Source organism: Manis pentadactyla, chromosome 14 (assembly GCF_030020395.1).
Source record: "Manis pentadactyla isolate mManPen7 chromosome 14, mManPen7.hap1, whole genome shotgun sequence".
NCBI classification, from domain to species: domain Eukaryota; kingdom Metazoa; phylum Chordata; class Mammalia; order Pholidota; family Manidae; genus Manis; species Manis pentadactyla.
In genome coordinates this window covers 71826325-71851306 of record NC_080032.1, presented here as the reverse complement: position 1 = coordinate 71851306, position 24982 = coordinate 71826325, and the positions used below count along the sequence as shown (strand labels likewise).

Genomic DNA, 24982 nt, shown 5'->3' with positions numbered 1-24982 from the left:
AGGGACCCTAGGAAACATTATGTTCTTCATGTAATTGTAGATTAATGATAACAAAATTAAAAAGAAAAAGATGGGCCAAGAGGAACCTACGTGTGCAGGCTGAACTTTTACAGTGCATGAAGGCAAATAACTAGATTGTCAACTGGATAATCCAAGCAATTAGTTAGTATAATAAATGAGTATTACCTCTAAGAGAATTACTAAGCAAAGAATTCTTGTCAAACATTAACCGAGAAGCTGTTGGAAAATCAGTAGACAACTGTAAAATACAGACTTAGAATAATTTTCACTGGATTAAGGAATACTGACGGATATCAACTCTCTTGTGGACTGTAATTACAATTCTATTTCGAAACAGAAGGAAACTTACCTGTGATGTGCTATCAGCTGCTTTCTTATTAACAGAAGCATCTACTGTTTTGTTTGTCTGGTTTTCTGAGGAGTTCAAAAAAACAAAACCAAGTCAGAGTCATTTTTAAAAGCACCGAGAAAATGTGAAAGGTTGGGTTGCTTTATATACAACAAATTATGTAATTTTCTCCAATTATATGTTTGTCAACATGTTCACATGGTAAAAAATTTACTGACAAGGCAAAAATGTAGTAAAGTCATTAGAAAAATAGTTATGAACAGTGACTGAGAAAATACACATGCATAATCTTAGTAGTTTGATCACAGATGTTTTTTTACTCAATACACTGAATTTGAATTGAGTTTGACACACACAGAAAATTTACTTCTAGAACAGCATAGAAAATAAACCACCTATGTTTGTCTTCCTCAATTTCTAAAGACAAGGTATAAATTTATCAAATGTCCTTAAGCATCTATTTTTCCTCCTTGGTAAGATACTGATAGTTCTCTAATGTTGAAATAGTCCATCACTGTTTTCTGTAGATAAAAACCTTCTTCGTCAAAATATGGCTTTTATTTGCAAATCTTAAGATACAAAGTAAAACATTTTTTAAAAATGGGCTACACATATATAAACCTGTACATTAAAAAGAAAATCAGGATAAACATCTACCTGTTAAAAGAGGTTTTTCCAGGGTAGGGAGGTAAAAAAGGAAGCCCTTTCAATTTCTCCTTGCCCTATCTGAATTATCAGTTATTTCTGTAGGAAGAATATATTTATATATTATGTGCTTTTGAAAAGTATCTTAAAAGTTTTTATTTATAATGCATTAGCATCTGTTGGGAAGTGTGAAGTTTCTGAAATACTACATAATAAAAATCAATTCCAAGTTACTGATCCTACATGACAGTGTATTAAAATACACTTACGACGTTACCAAAAATGGGTGATATACTACCAAAGTAGTTTTATATAAAATGTCAGAATATTCATTTGGACTTGAAATTAATTTTCATTTTCAAATCAAAACAAAAGGTAATGTCAGATGAAAAGTAGATAAAGGAGTGTCACTTTCATTTTCTGTTGAAATATCTCATACAAAAAATTCCTTAAGATTAAGGAATGATTTTGACTGCTTAAAGTTACATATATGTATATATACATGCACATCACACATTATTTTTTAAATAAGTATAAGAGTTTTGTAATCCAGCATGATCTGTGACCTGTCTCAGGCTACGAGTTAATCAGAACTGTAATAATATTTGTTATCTGTATTTTCAATTAATATCCCCTGCCCCTTTATTACAGACTTCTTTTCTAATTCTTAATGTAACACTTTACAAATCACTGCATCTTTTTTGTTTTTTTTTACTATAGTATCTACTCTAGATGACTTCTGAAAACAAAAAGTTATAAATCAATCTATCAATCAATAAAACTTGTTAGAGTGAGAAATCAGAAATTATATCTCAAAATCTTTCTATCATTTGTGAAACATCTCTATCTTACCACTTTTAACCAACACTGTATTTTTACCAGAGTCATAAAAGGGTGCCAATTAGTAGTGACCCTTAGTAGGGGCTGGACAATTGTATGAAAATGAATCATGGAATGCAGATCTTTAAAATCATTTTCATACCACCTCTCTATATCATGACAGGAGCCTCCTAATTTAATTGATCTTCCTTAACTCCATTTTTATCTCATCTAAACCACTCTCACTGTTCATGTCACACTTCTCACTGCAAAACTCCTTTAATGCTGTTTCCCATCATCTTTCCACTTAATATCTTGTACCTTTCTAGATCTCCCAAGTTCTCTCACAAAAACCTGGATATCTTACCATTCATTCATCACATTTATGATTAACTATTCAAAACCCAAGTTCCCTATTTGATTTTGAGTTTGGTGAGAATAGGGACTATTTTGTACATTTCTGTGTGTGTCTGAATGATTTTAGAATACCTGCATTCTATGAATGAATGAAATTACTGATAACTTAAGCCCTAACAGCTGACCCTTGAATAACACAGGGCTTAGAGGTACCAACCCTCCCCATATAGTTCAAAACTGCATATTAAGTTTTCACTTGCCAAAAACTACTAATTAGGCTACTGTTGATTGGAAACCTTATAAAATAAATATTCAATTAACACATATTTTGTATGTTATATGTATTATATACTGTATTCTCACATAAAGTAAGCTAGATAAAAGAAAATGTTTTGTTAAATCATCACAAATTTCCACAAAGTTTTCTGGCACGTTTATTGAAAAAAATCCACAGATTAAGTGGACCCATACAGTTCAACCCCACGTTGTTCAAGGCTCAACTGTAGTGTCTAGGACAATTTTTACTTTATTATAAACAGAAAATATTGACTTACTCTATAAAGACATACAGACTATAATAAAATATATATAAATGCATGCAGTCCAGTTAGTGTATATTCTCATTAAGTCAGTAATACCTAAATAAATTTAGGACTTAAAATTTTTTTAACTACATAATTAATTCATCACATTAGGAATGTATTAAGTTTGGCTTCAACCTTTGCCTTCAGCCCAAATTAGCTATTTGGCTTCAGCTAGGTTTTGGGAAGCCTAAATAGGTAAATGCCGATTTTAATGTCACCCCTTGAAATTATGCATGATCAAAGAACATTGCAGGATCTCATTCTAATTAACATTATGAACAATGTACAACAAAGCTTCCCATTCACATTTTTGGTTTATGTCTAATAATTTACTTTCAAGTGTAGGTAAGCATTCTAAACAGAACTTGAAATGAAGAGCTTAATATTTACATATTAAAGTACATGTAAATGTGTTAAATAAATGTTAAAAAATAAAATTTTAAGTGTATGTTTAAATATATGTTAGCACATAAGTAGAATGATGTACTAATTGATAATGATCATGAAAACTATTTTACATACAAAAATAATTAAGAACTGTTAAGTTCTTAAAATAAATACAAAACAGACTGACACTTATTGCAACTAATAGAATGCATCAACTAGATAACTTTGGGAAAAATGTATCCTTAGTGTCAATAAATGTTCATTAAACATTTAAGAAAACAGAATAATAAAATTATAATTGTGATATTTGCAGAAGTCTTTAGGGTACTAGCATTTCTGACATTAAACAAAATCTTTTAAGTTACTTTTTTCTTTTCAGGCCATGGTTTTCAGGAAAAATTCTGTATATAAGAATATATCTTATCTTGTGACCATGAATTAAATTAAAAACAATGTCAACTTAAGCTCACAAAGATTTCATAAAGAGGAAAATTTCATAAAGATGAAAAAAGTCCCAAACCCCTTAAAACAATGTCCATAATAAATCATCTTCCACCTGACATACTAAAAAATAAGAATTAAAAGAAAAATAAATTAGAGAAAAATAAGGTGACCTCCCCAAAATCTTAACTCACTTACTGACCTCAGTTAAAAGTACCTTTTAGTGTTTCAAACATTAATTAAGAGTGTCTAAGGAATGTGAAGACAGATAATGCTACGAAACATTATTATTGTACTATGCAAACATTAAAATTTTAAGTTCTAATATTAATAATTGCATTTTTATATAAAACTTCAGATTTACTCATATCCCAGATTTAATTGTGCATGATATTCAGCTTTAGTCCAATATTAATTTGCTCTACCACCCATTTACTCTTAACAATTCTGTGCAATGCCATCACTCTTCTTCCCAAGAAAATACACTCAGAGGACAAGTATATGCTAATGGCTTCATGCGGGATTTTAGAAAATAAGGCTTGTATATCTCACTCATCAAAGTAATTTTATGCTTTAAAATTTGTTACTTATTTTCATGGTCACTTCCTATAACAGTAAGACAGATACAGGAGCAATTTCATTATATCCATGATGTCTACCCCTTCTCGCTTGTCTTCCAAAAGAGGGGAGAATAAGTTTAAGTCAGCAATGAAGAATAAGCAAGTTCAAGAATACATACAAAATGTATGCTTTCTAAGAAAAAGGAAGAGAGCTTTACTAATTTTAAATACAAGTACAATCAAGTCCTCCATTTTGTTATACTTTGAAAATAGATAATACAAACAATCATATAGTAGGTCATATGGGAAAACATGTAAGAGAAAACGAAGCAATTTATAGGTAAATTAGGGAAGAACCTATTTTTAAACTGTTCAAATGTGGAAGATGTGAATGATGAATGCACAAAGGATTTTTCCAAATGAGTAGGGAAGATATGTGGTTTTTATATTCCTCTTATAAGCATTTATTAAGTGAATTAGATACTTTAAAATAAATGTTTTACTCAGATATTCCTAGGATCTGTATATAAAAATAATTCATGATGCTTGCTACAAAGCTTAAATGAGAAGTTCACCCAGATTAGGAAAATTACTAAAAGAAAAATTACAAATTTCTCAAATCTGTTTTTACAACATTTTTTAGGTAACTAAAAACTTACTTTTAGTAAGGATCTTCTTCTATTTACTCTGCTCTTCCAGTAATGACAGCCACTTCCACAAACACACACAAAAGTTCAATTATCTATGGGCCATTAACCTGCTTGCATTTCTGTTTTAAACCTACAGAGTGACTTACCAATTCTTGGGATAGTAGTGCTGCTCTGTTCTGCAGGAGACGAAGTACTAAAAGCAGAAATTGGAATTTTCATCTGTATAGGACCTCGATTACTTGATGTACTGTAGAGTCCTGATGGGCCTACTGCAGGTAAAGAAGTCCTTGTGGCTTGTACAATAGAGTGTGCTGTTGGAACAGCCTGTACAGCAAGTGTTGTTCCTAATGGTGCAGCACTGGCAGGAGAGTTCCTCTGAATACTAGGACTGGGTACAGAAGGAATGTTGTTTGGTTTAGTGGGGTTTGGCAAGGAAGGCAAGGATACTGGATTTTTGGTAAGTCCACTCACTGTAGGTGGGCTCTGTACAGAAATGAATTCAACGTTGCCAGATGGTTGATTAGTCACTAAAGTCCCTGGATGGCTCTGTAGGAGCTGAGGCTGGGAGGATACCGCAACAGGTACATGCAAAATCACTGGTAAAGGTTGTAAAGAGATTGTAGGTTGGGGATTTCCACTAGGCACCTGAGTAGTAGCAACTACCGTAGCGGTGTTGGGTGCAGGAAGAACTGATGTTGCTGTCAGAGAACCCGAAGTCACCGGAGTCTGCAATTTAGGTTGACTACTGACAACTGTTGGAGGAGTGACAAGACTGGTTGAAGATACTACAGGAAGAAAAAAGAAGTCTCAGTTTAAATAGCTATCTTCATTTATCATCGGGATAGTATAACACAATACAAATTTAATCAATTGTAGTAGATACAGTAAAATCTTTCACAGTGAAAATTTTTCCCAGATTTAAATGATTGGAAAATTTTTAGAATTAAATTTGTAGAAGCACTTTTGTATTTATGTTCAGTACTTAATGAATACAGAACACAATTTAAGATTACTACAGAGGACTACTATCTCAGCATCAAAACAGTCTCTGAAAATTACTCTAATTACTTCAGCATAAGTAACTGGAAAAACAACTAAAAAATACAGAAAACTTGGTAAAATGGTGTAGATATTTCTGAAACCACTAAAACAGGTAAATGCCTAAGGACACTGGCAATATATAAACTCAAGAAATTAAAAATCTAGTAACAGCTCTACCTATTAGCGAGTAACAGGTGAACTTGGTCATGGTATTTTGTTATTTGGATGATGTAAAACCACCATCTGTGGATCAAGTTTTATTTAAATGCCTGGGAGAGAACTAGTGAAGGTAGGCTGCCTCTACTGATTCTCTATTGGCATTATATGATGGGGAAAGGAGCAGAGTGAAGATGAGGGATGAATTAAGAAATAAGACAGCTGTTATCAAAAACCAGAGAAAATCAAAATGCTGATCACTGGAGTTTTATAAGTTTGATTTAACTATTTGTGTTTATTCTCATTTAAACTGGTTTGATATTGATGACCAAGATTATTTCTCAATGATTTGTAGTCTTTTCAAAATCATAGGCACAGTAGAGGATCAATTCTCAAAGTATCATCTGGGAGACACCTGGGGGTTACTGAGACCGTCTCAGCTTGGGACGTTTGCAATGCCAAAACTATTTTAATAACAGTAATGACATTATTTGACTTTTTTTACCAGTAGATACTTGTACTAATGGAGCAAAAGCAAGGTCAGGAAAACTTCTGGTGCCTCAGTACAAAAATCAAGGGAATGGTACCAAACTATCACTGCATTCTTTACCACCACATGTGCACAGTAAACAACAAACAGAATCAATTTTACTTATGAATATCCATGATGAAGCAGCAACATCTCTTTGATTAATTTCAACCTGAGTGCAGGTCTTCTCAACATTGTGTGTGGAGAGGACGCACATGTACAGTATTTCTGCTGCATGCCAAAGCAGGATGGCTGATGCAAGGAAAAGTGCTTGCATGGTCATTTGAGCTACATTATATGCTGAGCATCATCCGTTTTCATGGAAGACTGTTCTGACTTAAAAATTGACTTACTATGGTATTTCACGCTTGATATTTGGAAAATCTTTTCTTGAAAATAAGCCAAGTAAGTTATTCACTTCAAAGGAAATAACCAGCAGTCTATATTGACAGTAAGAAAATTCAAGTTTTAAAAACAGTAATTAGAACTTTGGAAAAAAACTTGTATTTGCCACTGAGAGCATGACAGCTTCCCAAATCTTTAAAGACATTTCTGAGAAGACTGAATAGTGAAATAAATTAATGCAATTTTCTTAAAACAATTGATTAATGAGATGTATTAACATTCAGAAGACTTACATAATTCAGCATTTTCCAAATGTCAATGAATGATACCAGTAAAAGATCCATCCAAGTACAAGATAGGTGAGTGAATTTTAATAAAAATGTGAAAAAGTTCATTGGTAGGGTTTCATATTCCACTTTGCAACTAACCTTTAGTAAACTGCCAGTTGAATGTGTCAAAGAAGAATATACACAATTCTTGAAAAGGGTTAGCTCTTTTCCAACTATGTATTTGTATAAGACTGAAGTTTCTTCAAACATTCCAACCAAACAAATTGCAACAGACAATGCAGAAACAGACAGGAGAGTCTAGCTATCTTTATCCATTTTAATGTTTTAAGCGAGGTATGAGACTTTTAAAAACTTAAGACAATAACACACTTTTCACTAATATTTTCAAGCTTGGAAAAAAGTTATTTTCATTAAGACATGTTATTTACATTACATAATATGGGTTTATTTTTCAGTGAATTAATGAACATTCAAACACTTTATGCTTTAATTTTTACTGTAGTAAATATCAATTTAATCCACATATACAAAAGCTCTTTGGGGTTCTTAATACTTTCTTAAGATTATATAGAGTTACGGAGACCAGAAAGTTTGACAACCACTACAGTTCAGATTTGAATTTATATTTTCATGCATATTTATAACCTTGATTTTTAAATAAAATTCTGTACTTAGAACTCAATTTTAGATCAATATGCTGTTTCTTAGGATGTTTCAACCTCAAAAGAATCTAAGAAAAGAGAACCAAAGCCTTCAAATCCTAAGAAAATATATTTTGGTGTTTAAGAATATTACCTGTATTCACAGGGGTTTGAAAGGATGGCGGTGCACTCTCACTTACATTCCTTTTGGACTCCAGCATCTGTCTCACTGTGCTTGCATTTCTATGAAATATACATACACACAATAGTCAATGGCTATGTCATGCTGGGGAATGTCAATTTATGTATAGAGAAAGCAGTGGTCCATAAGAAAGAAAGGATGGCTAGACACGGGTATTGCAGCACTACACTGCAGTGAATGCACTAAGGGAAAGCCGGCACACAGACTTTGGATGCTGGGGTCCATGGCATTGTGGAAGAGTCTTCTTGTTCTATTCTAATGTCCTTAATACTTTTACCTGAAAACTAAATGCAACTCCTAATATCTGGCAGACCAAAGCATTACTCCATTGCTTGCCTAAATGCTATTTCCTGTAAGGGCTAAAATAAATCTGCAATGACCAAAAAAGCCTTATAATCAACAAAACCAACAACAGATGAACAATTACAGCAAAGTAAAAAAGAAGGAAATGTACTTAATCCAGTATACCAAAAATTTATCTCTACACAAATACATACACAGGAATAAATTACAAGATTTTTTTGGCAAAATAAAGAAAACCAGAACCTTGTTCTGTCATTTAAAAACATGGCAAATAGACTGCCCATGATTCTCACCTGTAGGGCACGTTGTTATTGCTGTTGACATCAACTGCAGACTTCCCTGGTGACATAGGCGGATTTGGTGGATTCTGAGGAAGAAAAGGTAAAATCCAATGCAAAAGGAATTTTTAGGCTTTGTCAACATATTATCTGTTCCTTCTACAACAGTGGATAATACTACAAGTTGAGACAAGAATTTGAATCTTGGCATTGCTACTTGTTAGTTGTGCCTTAAGCAAAGTACTTAGTCTATTGAAATAACTGCTTACCATTAAGAAAGATGAATACAATAATTCCTATACTGGTTTTTTAAGATGAATAAATAAAAGAATATGAAAACGGTATCAATGCTGTAAGGGTTTAATAAACACTAAGAATACAAATATAAAGAATAACTGGACACACTCATTCAATAAATATCTAGTGAATGCCAACTATTTACCAGGCATAGCAGGCACTGGATTACCATAAGAAACTCAATAAAGAAGGTACATATTTATTCTTCTCCAGAAGTAGTTAACTACCAATTAAATATCTTAGGTCACAAATAAAAATTCTCAAACCAAAATTATTTTTATGATTTTTGTTCAAAAAATAACTACTTACCACATGTGACTTATAACTTCATAAATAGACGTCTCAATTCTAAACTTAAGTATCAACTAATTTGAGCCCTTTTCCCAAAAAAATGTGGACTACAGAAATAGAATTCCAGTATCTACAACGTTAATTACCATTATTTGTGCCTCTTATCTTTAGTGATACTATTATCATTTATTTCTTAAATTGAAAAAAATAACTTGTCAAGATTTAATTAAGTATAACAATAATACATGTTAAACCAAAGGTTGTGAGTGCTTAGGATCACCATATCATGCAGGTGTCACTAATCACTCTTCTTCCCTCAACAACAGATTCTGTTGCTTTTTATACAAAAAAAGGATAATTTTAACTAACCAGTATAGCTTTGTACTAGGTTACTTTTGTAACGGAGACAAAAGAGACTTAGAATCAAGTGCTCTAAAGGTGATCAAAATCTGACTAGATGCAAAAGACATTTGAAACAAATGATAAAGCAAATTAAAGTAACAGTGTAGTGTCAATGGAAAAAGTTAAAAGAAAAGTTTTTGGGAAAAGGCATGCATATTTAAATAGATCAATGCATAATTAGTACACTCAAAACAGTTAAGATGAAGGCAAGTAACGTTTCAGGGAAAAAAACAGAAAAAGGAGTAAGCACATAATAATCAATAAATATCACTGGCTTAGAACATGGTATTAGTCATTAGATGAAGAATCTTAAACACTACAGTGTGGTGCCATCAGCAAGATGGCAGAATAGGAAGCCCCACACACTCCTGTCTTCACAGAGATAATGACTTAACACTATATGGACCAAATTTCCTTTGTGAGAATTCCAGAAGCCAGTTAAGAAGTTATAGCACCCCAAGCCAAGAATAAGACCAACGAAACATACACTGTAGTAGGTAGAAAAGTCGGTTGCACTTACCCACAATACCTCATTCTCCTCCCAACACAATGAAGCACAATTAAGAAAACTCCCCACTAGTGGTTTCTCCTTCAGGAGGAAAGAGAAAAGTAGAACTTGCATGCAACTCTCTGGCTTTTCAGGGAACTGCCCAAGGAACTGGCTTCTGTCTCACCTGACTTGGAGGACACAGCACACATTAAATGTCTGGGGGCCAGATGAGAACAAAGGTGAGCCTGTCAGCACAGTACAGCACCAGAAAAATTAGAATAACACAGACAGACAGATACCAGGGGGTAGCTCCTGAGTAGACAGCAAACCTCTTCAAATGTCAGAGTACATAAACAGGCTCAGAGAAAACGCATCTCTAGAAAAGGTTTGAGAAGCCCCAGAGCATCTACCTGGGCTGACTACTGAAGGATTCCTCTGTACGAAGATATTCCAAAAAGACAGGGAGAGGAGGCTATTCTTTCAAATGCCCAAATTTCAGCAAAAGAAAACTAGACATACAAAGAAACAGGTAACTATGACTCAATCAAAGAAAGAAATCTCCGGAAACTGATCTTAAAGAAACGGAGATCTACGAATTACTCAACAACGAATTCTAAGTAACTGACATTAAGATACTCAATGAGATAAGAGAACACAGAAAGAAAACTGAATTAAATCAGAAAAATGATGTATGAAGAAAATGAAAATGTTACCACAGACAGAAACTTTAAAATAGAATAAACAGAAATTATGAAGTTGAATAATACAATTAACTGAATTGAAAAATTTACCAGAAGGGATCAGTACCAGACTATATCAAGCAGAATAAAGAATCAGCAAACTTAAAGACAAGTCATTTGAAACTGTTGAGTTACATGGAGCAAAAAGAAAGAAAACAGGGGAAGAGAGCCCAAGGGATTTATGAGACACACTGAGTGTACCAATAAATGAATGAGGGAGTTACAGAATGAGAAGGGAGAGAAAATGGGCAGAAAGCCTACTTGAGTAACAGCCAAAAATTTCTCCCATTTGAGGAAGAATGCTAACATACTGAAAATTCTTGAATTTTCAAGGAACTCAAAAAACTTCAACAAGGAAAACTGAGAGACCTACACTGAGAAACACTATGATCAAGCTGTCAAAAGGCACAGATAAACAATTTTGAAAGTAGCAAGAGAAAAGTGACCCATCACATTCAACGTAGCTCCCTTAAGATTATCAGTGGTTGTCTCAGAAGAACTGGCAGGCCACAAGGGAGTGGGAAGATATATTCAAGTGCTGAGAGAAAATAACCGCCAGCAAAACTTTCACAAATGAAGGTTAAGTTAAGATTTGATCAGATAAAAAGCTGAGGGAGTTCATCACCATTAGATCTACCACATAAGAAATTCTAAAAGGAGTCCTTCAAGTTGAAATGAAAAGACACCAGACAGCAACTGAACACATATGAAAATATGAAATTGCCTGGTAAAGGTAAATACACAATCCTGCATTACTGTAAAGTTGTTGCATAAATCATATTCTTATAGAATTTAAGCATAAAAAATAACTAAATCTATGTCAAAAGATAAATATAAAAAGATATAAGGTATAATAGCAAAACGTAACATGGGGGGGAGGTGTGAAGAGTAGAGATCTCTGATTTAAGTTAAAGTGTTACCAGTTTAAAATAGTAACTTTAAGATAGTTTATACAATCCCCATGGCAACCACAAAGAAATACCTATGGAAGATATATAAAAGGAAATGAGAAGGAATAAAAGATAGTCACTACAAAAAAAAGTCAACTATACACATAGGAAGTAAGCAAGAAAGAAGACGAGAAACAAAACAGCTCCAATACAAATAGAAAATAATGAAATGGCAATAATTCCCACCCTATGGCAATTACTTTAAATACAAATGGATTAAATTTCCCATAGGAAGACACAGATTGGTTCAATGGATTAAAAAACAGGATCCTGGGGGGGGGAGGAGCCAAGATGGTGGTATGAGTAGAGCAGCGGAAATCTCCTCTCAAAACTATACATATTTTTGAAAATACAACAAATACAACTATTTCTAAAAGAGAGACGAGAAGATACAGTACAACAGCCAGGCTACATCTACACCTGCAAGAACCCAGCGCCTCATGAAGGCAGTAAGACACAAGCCACAGCCTGGAGGGACCCGAGCGCCCCTTACCCCAGCTCCCTGGTGGGAGGAGAGGAGTCGGAGTGGGGAGGGAGAGGGAGCCCAGGACTGCTAAATACCCAGCCCAGGTCATCCATACTGGGAGCACAGACACACAGTGTGTGGTGTGCCGGATAGTAGAGAAACGGAAGAGTAAAACCTGTGAGCGGGTCCCCACAGCCAGCGCCCTAGGGACAAAAGAAAAGCAAGTGCTTTTTGAAAGTCTTAAAGGGACAGGAGCCTCACAGCTGGATGGAAGCGTCCTGACACACTCAGCCCAGAAGTTGGGAACCCCGGGGAACTCCAGGCACCCTAACCCCCTGGGCAGCAGCACAGCTCTAAGGCCCCTCATGGCAATAAACAGCCTCCTGCCTGTTCGCACTCTGGTGCGGCTCCGCCACAGCGGAGCAGCAGCCTGAGACCAGCCACGCCCACAGCGCCCACGCAGAGCAACCCCCAGGGTCGCCCGGGCCAGATTCAAAGACCGCGATGGCACGCAGCTGCCCAGCACAAGCCGCTAGGGGTCGCCATTCTTGCAGGAGAGGAAGGCGACAAGCAAGGAGGAAGGGACGTTTTTCTCCCAGTTAACACATGCGCCAACTGCCCATGACTACCTCCATTGCCATGAAAAGGCATAAGAATTTGATCTAGACCAGAATCACACACACATCCCAAGAGGGAATGTGGGGAGATAGATTTAACCAATTTTCCTGAAAAAGAATTCAAAATAACAGTTATAACCATGCTGATGGAACTGCAGAGAAAAATGCAAGACCTAACAGATAAAGTTGGGAGGGAGAATACAGAAATAAAACAATCTCTGGAAGGACTTAAAAGCAGAATGGACAAGGTGCAAGAGGCCGTTAAAGGAATAGAAATCAGAGAACAGGAACGCAAAGAAACTGATGCAGAGATAGATAAAAGGATCTCCAGGAATGAAAGAATATTAAGAGAACTGTGTGACCAATCCAAAAGGAACAATATCCACATTATACGGGTACCAGAAAAAGATGAGAGAGAAAAAGGGATAGAAAGTGTATTTGAAGAAATTATTGCTGAAAACTTCCTCAAACTGGGGGAGGAGTTGATCAGAACATGGAAGCACACAGACTCCCAACAGAAGAGAACCAAGGAGGACAACACCAAGACACATAATAATTAAAATGGCAAAGATCAAAGACAAGTACAGAGTATTAAAGGCATCCAGAGAGAGAAAAAAGGTCACCTATAAAGGAAAACCCATCAGGCTATCATCAGACTTCTCAACAGAAACCTTACAGGCCAGAAGAGAATGGCATGATATATTTAATAAAATGAAACAGAAGGCCTTGAACCAAGAATACTGTATCCAGCACGATTATCATTTAAATATGAAGGAGGGATTAAACAATTCCCAGACAAGCAAAAGTTCAGGGAATTTGCCTCACAGAAACCACCTCTACAGGGTGTTTTAAAGGGACTGCTCTAGATGGGAGCACTCCTAAGACTAAATAGATGTCATCAGAGAAAATGAAATCACAGCAAAGAAAGCAGACCAACCAAATACTAACTAAAGGCAAAAAATAAAATCAACTACCCATGAAAGCAGTTAAAGGAAACACAAAAGAGCACAGAATAAAACAACCAACATATAAAGAATGGAGGAGGAGGAATAAGAAGGGAGAGAAATAAAGAATCACCGGACAGTGTTTATAACAGCTCAATAAGTGAGTTAAGTTAGACAATAAGGTACTGAAGAAGCTAACCTTGAACCTCTGGTAACCACAAATATAAAGCCTGCAATGGCAGTAAGTACATATCTTTCAATAATCACCCTAAATGTAAATGGACTGAACGCACCAATCAAAAGACACAGAGTAAAAGAATGGATAAAAAAGCAAGACCCATCTATATGCTGCTTACAAGAGACTCACTTCAAACCCAAAGATGTACACAGACTAAAAGTCAAGAGATGGAAAAAGGTACTTCGTGCAAAGAGTAGGGAGAAAAAAAGCAGGTGTTGCAATACTAGTATCAGACAAAATAGACTTCAAAACAAAGTAAGGAACAAGAGATAAAGAAGGACATTACATAATGATAAAGGGGTCAGTCCAACAAGAGGATGTAACCATTATAAATATACATGCACCGAATACAGGAGCATCAAAATATTAAAGGAGGAAATAGAATGCAATGCATTCACTTTAGGGGACTTCAACACACCACTCACTCCAAAGGACAGATCCACCAGACAGAAAATAAGTAAGGACATAGAGGCAATGAACAACACACTAGAACAGATGGACCTAATAGACATTTATAGAACTCTACACCCAAAAGCAACAGGATACACATTCTTCTCAAGTGCTCAAGTGCACACAGAACATTTTCCAGAATAGACCACATACTAGGCCACAAAAAGAGTCTCAGTAAATTCAAAAAGACTGAAATTCTACCAACCAACTTCTCGGACCACAAAGGTATAAAACTAGAAATAAATTGTACAAAGAAAGCAAAAAGGCTCACAAACACATGGAGGCTTAACAACATGCTCCTAAATAATCAATGGATCAACGAACAAATGAAAATAGAGATCAAGCAATATAGGGAAACAAATGACAACAACACAAAGCCTCAACTTCTGTGGGAAGCAGCAAAAGCAGTCTTAAGAGGAAAGTATATAGCAATTGAGGCATATTTAAAAAAAGGAAGAGCAATCCCAAATGAATAATCCAAAATCACAATTATTGAAATTGGAAAAAGAACAAATGAGGCTTAAAGTCAGCAGAAGGAGGGACATAATAAAGATCAGAGAAGAAATAAATAAAATTGAGAAGAATTAAAATAATAGAAAAAAAATCAATGAAACCAAGAGCTGGTTCTTTGAGAAAATAAAGAAAATAGATAAGACTCTAGCCAGACTTATTAAGAGAAACAGAATATCAACACACATCAAAAGAATCAGAAATGAGAAAGGAAAAATCACGATGGACCCCACAGAAATACAAAGAATTATTAGAGAATACTATGAAAACCTATATGCTAACAAGCTGGAAAACCTAGAAGAAATGGACAACATCCTAGAAAAATACAACCTTCCAAGACTGAACAAGGAAGAAAAAGAAAACCTAAACAGACCAATTACCAGCAATGAAATTGAAGTGGTAATTAAAAAACTACCCAAGAGCAAAATCCCCGGGTCAAATGGATTTACTGCAGAATTTTATCAGACATACAGAGAAGACATAATACCCTTAAAGTTTTCCAAAAAATAGAAGAGGAGGGAATACTTCCAGACGGATTCTATGAAGCCAACATCACCATAATACCAAAACCAGGCAAAGACCCCACAAAGAAAGAAAATTACAGACCAATATCCCTGAAGAACGTAGATGCAAAAATACTCAACAAAATATTAGCAAACCGAATTAAAAAATAGATCAAGAGGATCATACACCACGACCAAGTGGGATTCATCCCAGGGATGCAAGGATGGTACAACATTTATTCGAAAATCCATCAACATCCTCTACCACATCAACAAAAAGAAGGACACCAAATCACATGATGATCTCTATAGATGCTGAAAGGGCATTTGACAAAATTCAACATCCATTCATGATAGAAACTCTCAACAAAATGGGTACAGAGCGCAAGTACCTCAACATAATAAAGGCCATTTATGATAAACCTACAGCCAACATCATACTGAACAGCGGGAAGCTGAAAGCTTTTCCTCTAAGATCGGGAACAAGACAGGGATGCCCACTCTCCCCACTGTTATTCAACATAGTACTGGAGGTCCTAGTCATGGCAATCAGACAAAACAAAGAAATACAAGGAATCCAGATTGGTAAAGAAGAAGTCAAACTGTCACTACTTGCAGATGACATCATATTGTACATAAAAACCTCTAAAGACTCCACTCCAAAACTACTAGAACTCATATCAGAATTCAGCAAAGTTGCAGGACACAAAATTAATATGCATAAATCTTGAGGCTTTCCTATAAACTAACAATGAACTAGCAGAAAGAGAAATCAGGAAAACAATTCCATTCACAATTGCATGAAAAAGAATAAAATACCTAGGAATAAACCTAACCAAGGAAGTGAAAGACCTATACCCTGAAAACTACAAGACACTCTTAAGAGAAATTAAAGAGGACACTAACAAATGGAAACTCATCCCATGCTCTTGACTAGGAAGAATTAATATTGTCAAAATGGTCATTCTGCCCAAAGCAGTCTACAGATTCAATGCAATCCCTATCAAATTACCAATAGCATTCTTCAATGAACTGGAACAGATAGTTCAAAAATTCATATGAATCCACCAAACACCCGGAATAGCCAAAGCAATCCTGAGAAGGAAGAATAATGTGGGGGGGATCTTGCTCCCCATCTTGAAGCTCTACTACAAAGCCACAGTAATCAAGACAATTTGGTACTGGCACAAAAGCAGACCCACAGACAGACCAGTGGAACAGAATAGAGACACCAGACACTAACCCAAACATATATAATAAATTAATAGACAATAAAGGAGCCATGGACAAACAATGGGGAAATGACAGCCTCTTCAACAGCTGGTGTTGGCAAAAATGGACAGCTACACGTAAGATAATGAAACTGGATCATTGTCTAGTGCCATACACAAAAGTAAACTCGAAATGGATCAAAGACCTGAATGTTAAGTCATGAAACGATAAAACTCTTAGGAAAAAACACAGGAAAAAATCTCCTGGACATAAACATGAGTGACTTCTTCATTAACATATCTCCCTGGGTAAGGGAAACAAAAGCAAAAATGAGCAAGTGGGACTATATCAAGCTGAAAAGCTTCTGTACAGCAAGGACACCACCAATAGAACAAAAAGGCATCCTACAGTATGGGAGAATATATTCATAAATGACAGATCTGATAAAGGCTTGACATCCAAAATAAATAAAGAGCTCACACACCTCAAAAAACAAAAAGCAAATAATCCATTTTAAAAATGGGCAGAGGAGCTGAACAGTTCTCCAAAGAAGAAATTCAGATGGCCAACAGACACATGAAAAGATGCTCCACATCACTAGTCATCAGAGAAATGCAAATTAAAACGATAATGAGTTATCACCTCACACCAGTAAGGATCACCATCATCCAAAAGACAAACAACAACAAATGTTGGTGAGGTTGTGGAGAAAGGGGAACCCTCCTACACTGCTGGTGGGAATGTAAATAAGTTCAACCATTCTGGAAAGCAGTATGGAGGTTCCTCAAAAAGCTCAAAATAGAAATACCATTTGACCCAGGAATTCCACTTCTAGGAATTTACCGTAAGAATACAGCAGCCCAGTTTGAAAAAGACAGTTTATCACACCACTATTTACAATAGCCAAGAAATGGAAGCAACCTAAGTGTCCATCATTTGATGAATGAAGATGTGTTACATATACATAATTGAATCTTATTCAGCCATAAGAAGAAAACAAATCCTACCATTTGCAACAACATGGATGGAGCTAGAGGGTATTATGCTCAGTGAAATAAGCCAAGTGGAAAAAGACAAGTACCAAATGATTTCACTCATATGTGGGGTATATGAACAAAGAAAAAACTGAAGGAACAAAACTGCAGCAGAATCATAGAACCCAAGAATGGACTAACAGTTACCAAAGGAAAAGGGACTGGGAAGGGAGGGTTAAGGTGGGGGAAGAAGGAAGGGGGCATTACGATTAGCATGTATAATGTGGGGGGAGGCACGGTAGGGCTGTGCAACACAGAGAAGACAAGTAGTGACTCTACAACATCTTACTACGCTGATGGGCAGTGACTGTAATGGAGGTTGTTGGGGGGACTTGGTGAGGGGGGGAACCTAGTAAACATAATGTTCCTCATGTAATTGTAGATTAATGATACAAAAATAAAAAAAATTAAAATACAACAACAACAACAAAAACAGGATCCTTCTCTATGCTGTCAACAGACACACTTTAGATCCTAAAGACAAAAATAGGATAAAAGTAAAAGGATGGAAAAAGATATTCCATTCAAGTCTAACCAAAAGAGAGTAGAGGGTGGGGGGCATACTGATATAAGACAGAAGATATTTGAAATAAAACTATCACAAGAGACAAAGAAGGATATTAAAGAATGATAATGGGGTCAAATGACCAGATATAATATATCAGCCTATAGAATGGATATATGATCCAGACCAAAAATAAGAGAACAGCAGAACTGAACAACTATAGAACAAATTGACCACACAGACATTTTCACCCAAGAGCAGAGAAATATACATCTTACTCAAGTGAACATGGAATATTCTCCAAGACAGTTCATATATTCAGGCTCAAAATAAGACTTAACAAATTTTAAAAAATGAAAGTTGTACCAAATATCTTCCCCAACCACTATGGAATGAAACTAGAAATCAACAGCAGAAGGATAATGTAAATGTCACAAATATATGGTAATTTAAAAAAATGTTCAAAACTCAATGTGTAAAAGAAATCACAAGGGATATTAGAATACATCTTGAGACAAATGAAAATAAAACACAGTATGAAATTTACACAGCAAAAGTAGTAGTAAGACAGAAGTATGTATCAGTAAATGCTTACCAATATATTAAATGCTTAATTGAGAGCTTAAATCAACAACCCAACTTTACACTTCAAAGAACTAGGAAAAAAATAACTAAACTCAAAGCTAAAAGAAGGAAATAAAGATTAGCAGAAATAAGTGAAATAGAGATTATTAAACCAACAGAAAAAATCAATTAAATCAGTACTGACTGAAACTAAGTTGACATTTCAAAAAAACACAATTGGCAAAACTACGTAGATTACCTAAGAAAAAAGACAGAAAATAGAAATAAAATTATAAATGAAAGAAGAGGCATTATAACTGATACCACAGGAGCAAAAAGGATGAGAGGCTACTATGAAAAAATTACAGACTGACAAATTTGATAACCTAAAGGAAAATGGATTAATTCCTAGAAAAATACAACCTACCAAGACTGAATCAAGAAGAAATTTAAAAAATGCGAACACATCTAAACAAGCAGGGAGACGGAATCAGTAATCATAAAAAAAAAGTTAAGGACAAGATGGCTTCCCTGGAGAACTGTACCAGATATTCAAAGAATTAACAATAGTCCTCCTCAACTCTTCCAAAACACCAAATAGAATATTTCTAAATTCAGGTTATGAGGTCAACATTATCCTAATACCAAAGCCAAAGACTCCACAATTAAAGAAAACTACAGGCTAATATCCCTGATGAACACAGGTGCAAAAATCCTCAACAAAATACTAGCAAACCAAATTCACTAGAACATTAAAAGAATTACACAACATGCTGAAGTGCAATGTGTCCCTGGAATGCAAGAATAGATTGACATACAAAAATCATTCAACTTACACACCATGTTACACCATGAAAACAGAATAAGGGTGAGAAAAAACCATAATCTTCTCAAACACTGAAGAAAAGGCATTGACAAAAGCCAACACCATGTCATGGTAAAACACTCAACAAATCAGGAATGGAAGGAAATTACTTTAACATAGAAAAGATCATATGTCAAAAACCCATAGCTAACATCATACCAGATGGAGAATAAAGGAAAGTTTTCCCTCTAAGATCAAGAACAAGGTAAGGCTGTCTACTCTCACCAACTTCTGTTGAACATTATACTCGAAAGGCCTCGCTAGAGCAATTAAGCAAGGAAAACAAACAAAAGTGCGCCAAATTAGAAATAAATTGAGTTTAATTATCTCTGTTCACAGATGACATGATCTTATATTGAGAAAACCCTATAGAGTTTGCAAAACAAAAAATATTTTAGCTAATACATGAATTCAGCAACGTTGCAGGATAGAAAACACACAAAAATCAGTTATATTTGTATATACTACAAATGAATAATCTACATAGAAATTAGAAAAATAATGCCTTTACAATATCAAAGAGAATAAAATATTTAGGTATAAATTTAATATTTAGCAGAAAACTTCTATGGGCCAAGAAGGCAAAAGACCTTTACAGGGAAAACTACACTGTAGAAATAAAAGACATAAATGGAAAGATAACACATGTGCATGGATTCAAAGATTTAATATTGCTAAAATGTCCACACTACCCAAAGTGACATAAAGTTTCAATGCAATCCCTATCAAAATCCCAATGTCATTTTTGCATAAATAGAGAAAAAAAAGCATCCTAAAATGCACATGTAATCTCAAGGGATCCTGAATTGCCAAAACAACCTTGAAAATGAACAAAATTCACTTTCATACTTCTTGATTTCCAAATGTATTACAAAACTACAGTAGTGTGGTGCTGGCATAAAGATGTTCAACAGGCCAATAGAACAGAATAGAATAGAGAACCCAGAAATAAACTCACATATATGTGGTCAAATGAGCTTTGGCAAGGGTGCCAAGGATACATGATGGGGAAAGGACAGTAAACAGACAGTATGAAAACCAGGTATTGAAATGAAAAATAATTAAGTTAGAAGATTAATACCATACACAAAAATTCAAAATGGATTAAAGACCTAACCTAAGACCTAAAACTATAAAACTCTTGGAAGAAAAGAGAGAAAAAAACCTTCACGAAATTGGATTTGGCAATGATTTCCTGGATATGATACCAAAATTTCAGGCAACAACAGCAAAAATAGATAAGATGATTACATCAAAATTAAATATTTCTGCACATAAAAGGAAACAATCAACAGAGTAAAAAGGAAACCTATGGAATGGGAGTAAATAATTGCAAATCATGTATCTGAGAAGGGGTTAATATTCAGAATATATAAAGAACTCCTACAATTTAACTAAAAAACCAAGTAACCTGAAGGATCTCAAGGAGCTACCTGTTCACCAATGTTCACTGTAGCATTATTCATAAGAGCCAGGAGGTGAACGTGGCCCAAATACCCATCAATAAATGAATGAATAAAAAAATGTGGCATATACATATGATGAAAATTATTTATTAGTCTTAATAAAGAAGGAAATCCTGTCACATGCTACAACAAAGATGAAACCGTCACAAAAGAACAAATACCTAATGGTTTCACTTACAAGATATCACAAATGATCAACATCATGGAACAGAAAGTAGAATGATGGCTGCCAAGGATTGATGGGAGGGGGAAATAGTCATTCTGTAGGTACAGAGTTTCAGTTCTGCAAGATGAGAAAGTTCTAGAGATCCTTATACAACATTAATATAATTAACAGTACTGAACTGGACAGTTAAAAATGGTCAATTTTATGTGTTTTTACCAGAATTAAAAATAATTTTTTAAATACAAAAAATTAAAATGTAGGATTTAGATTTAATCTACAATTTGACTAACAATCGAATTTTCCTAGGTAAGGGATGAGAAATATCTTGACATTTCTTTTATACTAACTAGAAAGGATGTTAAATTCGAGCTATCAGTCATAAGCCAATAAAATAGATTTCATTATAAATATGGTCTTAATAGCAAACTGCCTAGAAGGGTTTTCTGCTCTTAGAAATTAAAACAGAAAATGTTTTAAGGCAAACCTGAAAGGTGAGGTTTGATTTTATTTTAACTGATTAATATCAGAGGACCAAGGAGCAAATCTAAATTGAAGAAAAGCATTTGAAGTATTATTGTTTTTTTATTTATATTTACTTGTTTTGATAAAGGGGAGAACCAAAGTTGTAAACAATCTGTATATCTTATTTTTAAAACCTAGCAAGACACAGATGTAAAATTACAGCAGATACCATAGCTAAAGGGAATTAGTAAATAAAACCACCAAATTCTTGAAATCTCTCACATGAAGAAACTATTAGCAATAACGAGTTGAAAGATATCCAAGTTTTGGAATTTAAAAGTGGCCTACCCTCAAACTAGTTAAGGAAGAATAAAATTTGAAAGACTGAAGACCACCGTAACATTCTCTTCAAGCAACACATGCCCTAATTGTTCAAATTAACCTTTCCCAATCTTTAGGAATATACACAGTATTTGTTCACTGTTGCCTTACTACTTGTAGCTCTCCAAACAAACCTTTCAAGAACTGTAATTATTTTCATCTTTATTCCTTCAAAATTTCTATGTCCTTTGACTAAATAAACAAGAAGTGGAAAGTAATTCTGAGAACAAATTTGACATGCACAAACAAACAGTGGAAAAGTATATGGTGGGTAGCATGCTGCTTAGTTCAGCACAACCATAAAAGGACAAAAGTGGAAAGAAACTGTACAAAACAATGGAAAAATTTCATAGCCCAAGTTTGATTCAGACATAGCAAACTTTAAAGTTAATTGAAAGGTTTACACCAATTCTTTACTATAAGTAAAATAAAACAGCTCAGTTTTCACACTATGACAAACAACACCGAGAAAGTGGAGCTTAGAATATGAGAATTAATTACATAATTAAGAAGATTGAAATAAAATAAAACTTTGGGTATGGCCAAATGAGGGTTTGGGGAGATTAGACTGTAGAACAATGATAAAAATCAACAGTCGCTGCTTAAGAAAAGAGAGAAACTAGAACTTAAAAAGTTAAATTAAAAACAATATAAAGATCGGAAATGGATTAGTACTTGCCAGGGGACAGGGAGTGTTTGGGAGTGGAGGAGCAGCCAAAATTTGAAACTATGAAAGGGCAGCATAAGGGAGCCCATTTACCATGAGGAATAATCCTGTTTCGTGACTGTGGTGGGGTTTACATATATCTGTACTTGGGATCAAACTGTATTAGAACTATATTTGTACACACATACACTCACAGTGAATTCATGTAAAAACTGGAGAAAACTGTTAAGGGCTATAAACTACTTAACAGAATTGTACTGATTTCTTATGATATTGTACTGCAGTTATGTAAGATTTCACCACTGGGGGAAGCTGGGTGAATTGTAATTATTTCAATACAATTACATAATATATATAATATATATAGTAATGTATATTATAAGCATATATTTAATATATATAATTATACATATTGCATCCACAATTATTTCAAGATAAAAATTTTAAGATATGAAAATGAATCAATACAGCAAAATCCTATAGGAATAGTGCTCACTATTTTAATAATTATTCTTGGCAATTACTATGTGCCAGAAATGGAGCTATCAGACACAAAAAAATTTGCTCAAATGGAAAAAAATCAAGAGGAAACAAAAGAAATTCAAGTAAATATACAAGTGCTATATTAAAATAAATATATTACAGAATAACTAAGGGAACAACAAAAAGCAATCTAGGCTATAGACTAGAATTTATGCTGTGCTACAATGTTTGGACTCATCTACATGCGGGAAGAAAGGAAGAAGACAACAGGGTTACTCAAGACAATGCAATACTAAAATACTTTGGAGGAAATGAGTGACTAGACTAGGACACTGGAAAGAATGTAAAAACAAAGAAACATGGTAAAACATATCCCAAAAACATAACTTTAAAGATGGATAGGAAATAGAGTTCAAGAATGCCATAACATAAAGCAGATATAGTATAAGTGTTGATAATATGAAAATGGCAATTGAGAATTAGAAAAGCGTTAATTAGTTCTAGAGCTGCAGTTCCAGAAAAAATATACAGAGAGCGCACAGTATGAAAACAAATTTCAGACTGTATAATAAAGGAAGAATTTTCTCCTAACTCAGCATTTCCTAAGATTACAATTTAGAGTTAAATAGTAATTATGCAAGAATAAAAATTCTTACTTCTTGTCTTTTCTTAAGATCTTCTTTGGCTGCTCCAAAGCGTTTGGTTAACCTGGCGATCTTGGCCTAGCAAAGAAAAAAAATCCAAAAGTCAAGTGGCATTACAGTATTAAGAAGGAACCCATGCATACATAGTAAGAAACCCACAGATAAAATCTTCTTCAGAAGACAGCAAAGAGCAAAGAAAATAAGGCAAGCTGATTATAAAATATATTATTTGAAAGATACAGAAAATCAAAATGAAAACTGAAATGATAGGTGGACTCAATATTCAAGAGATAAACACTCAGTTTTAGAAGGTTAGCTTTTTCCCTCCTAAAACCATGGATGCTTGCTCACAAACCAGGAGATTTCTAAATAGGAATGCTTGTGTTTTTTGTTATTTTTTTTAACAGTTGTAAAAACACAATTTTCTCACTGAGAATTATGGAGTAAATGTATCTGTAAATCATAAAAGATCCTTTGCCAATACTACTATGAATAATGCATAATGACAATGTACATATATATGTATAATTAACTGAACCACAATTGATACACACTTTCTTAGTTAAATGTTTCTCAATGTACTGCAATAGTCAAATAACATTGCAATGAATAATTTTGTTCTATCAGATAATATACTTAGGCATCATACAGAGGCAGAATTACTGAGAGCATATTTTTAAGGCTCTTGCTTAAAGTACACCTACATGTTTTCAGAAACGCTTTGCCAATTTACACTTGCAATAGAACTGTGTATGAATGCTCATATAATACTTTCAAACATTTAATTTCATATTGTCAATCTTTAATAATCTGACAAAAATGCTACCTTGCAGAAGGGAGCGAAGATAGTGGCATGAGTAGGGCAGCGGAAATCCCCTCCCAAAACCATGTATATTTTTGAAAACACAACAAATACAACTATTCCTAAAAGAGAGACCAGAAGATACAGTACAATAGCCAGGTTACATCTACATCTGCGAGAACTGAGCACCTCACGAAGGGGGTAAGATACAAACCGTGGCCCGGCAGGACAGGAG

At 34.5% G+C, this 24982-nt stretch overlaps 1 protein-coding gene across 7 annotated transcripts in view; it reads right to left on the bottom strand.

Moving 5' to 3' along the window:
- The window catches only part of ATF7IP (activating transcription factor 7 interacting protein), a 142661-nt gene that overhangs the window by 25111 nt on the left and 92568 nt on the right, over positions 1-24982 (bottom strand). For all 7 annotated transcript variants that reach the window (XM_036909265.2, XM_036909257.2, XM_057491502.1 and 4 more), the window contains 5 exons: positions 23958-24023; positions 8614-8687; positions 7970-8058; positions 4960-5598; positions 371-435 (listed from right to left, as the gene is read on the bottom strand). In XM_036909265.2, coding sequence (XP_036765160.2) covers positions 371-435; positions 4960-5598; positions 7970-8058; positions 8614-8687; positions 23958-24023 — 933 coding nt within the window. The remainder of the gene's footprint in view (positions 1-370; positions 436-4959; positions 5599-7969; positions 8059-8613; positions 8688-23957; positions 24024-24982) is intronic.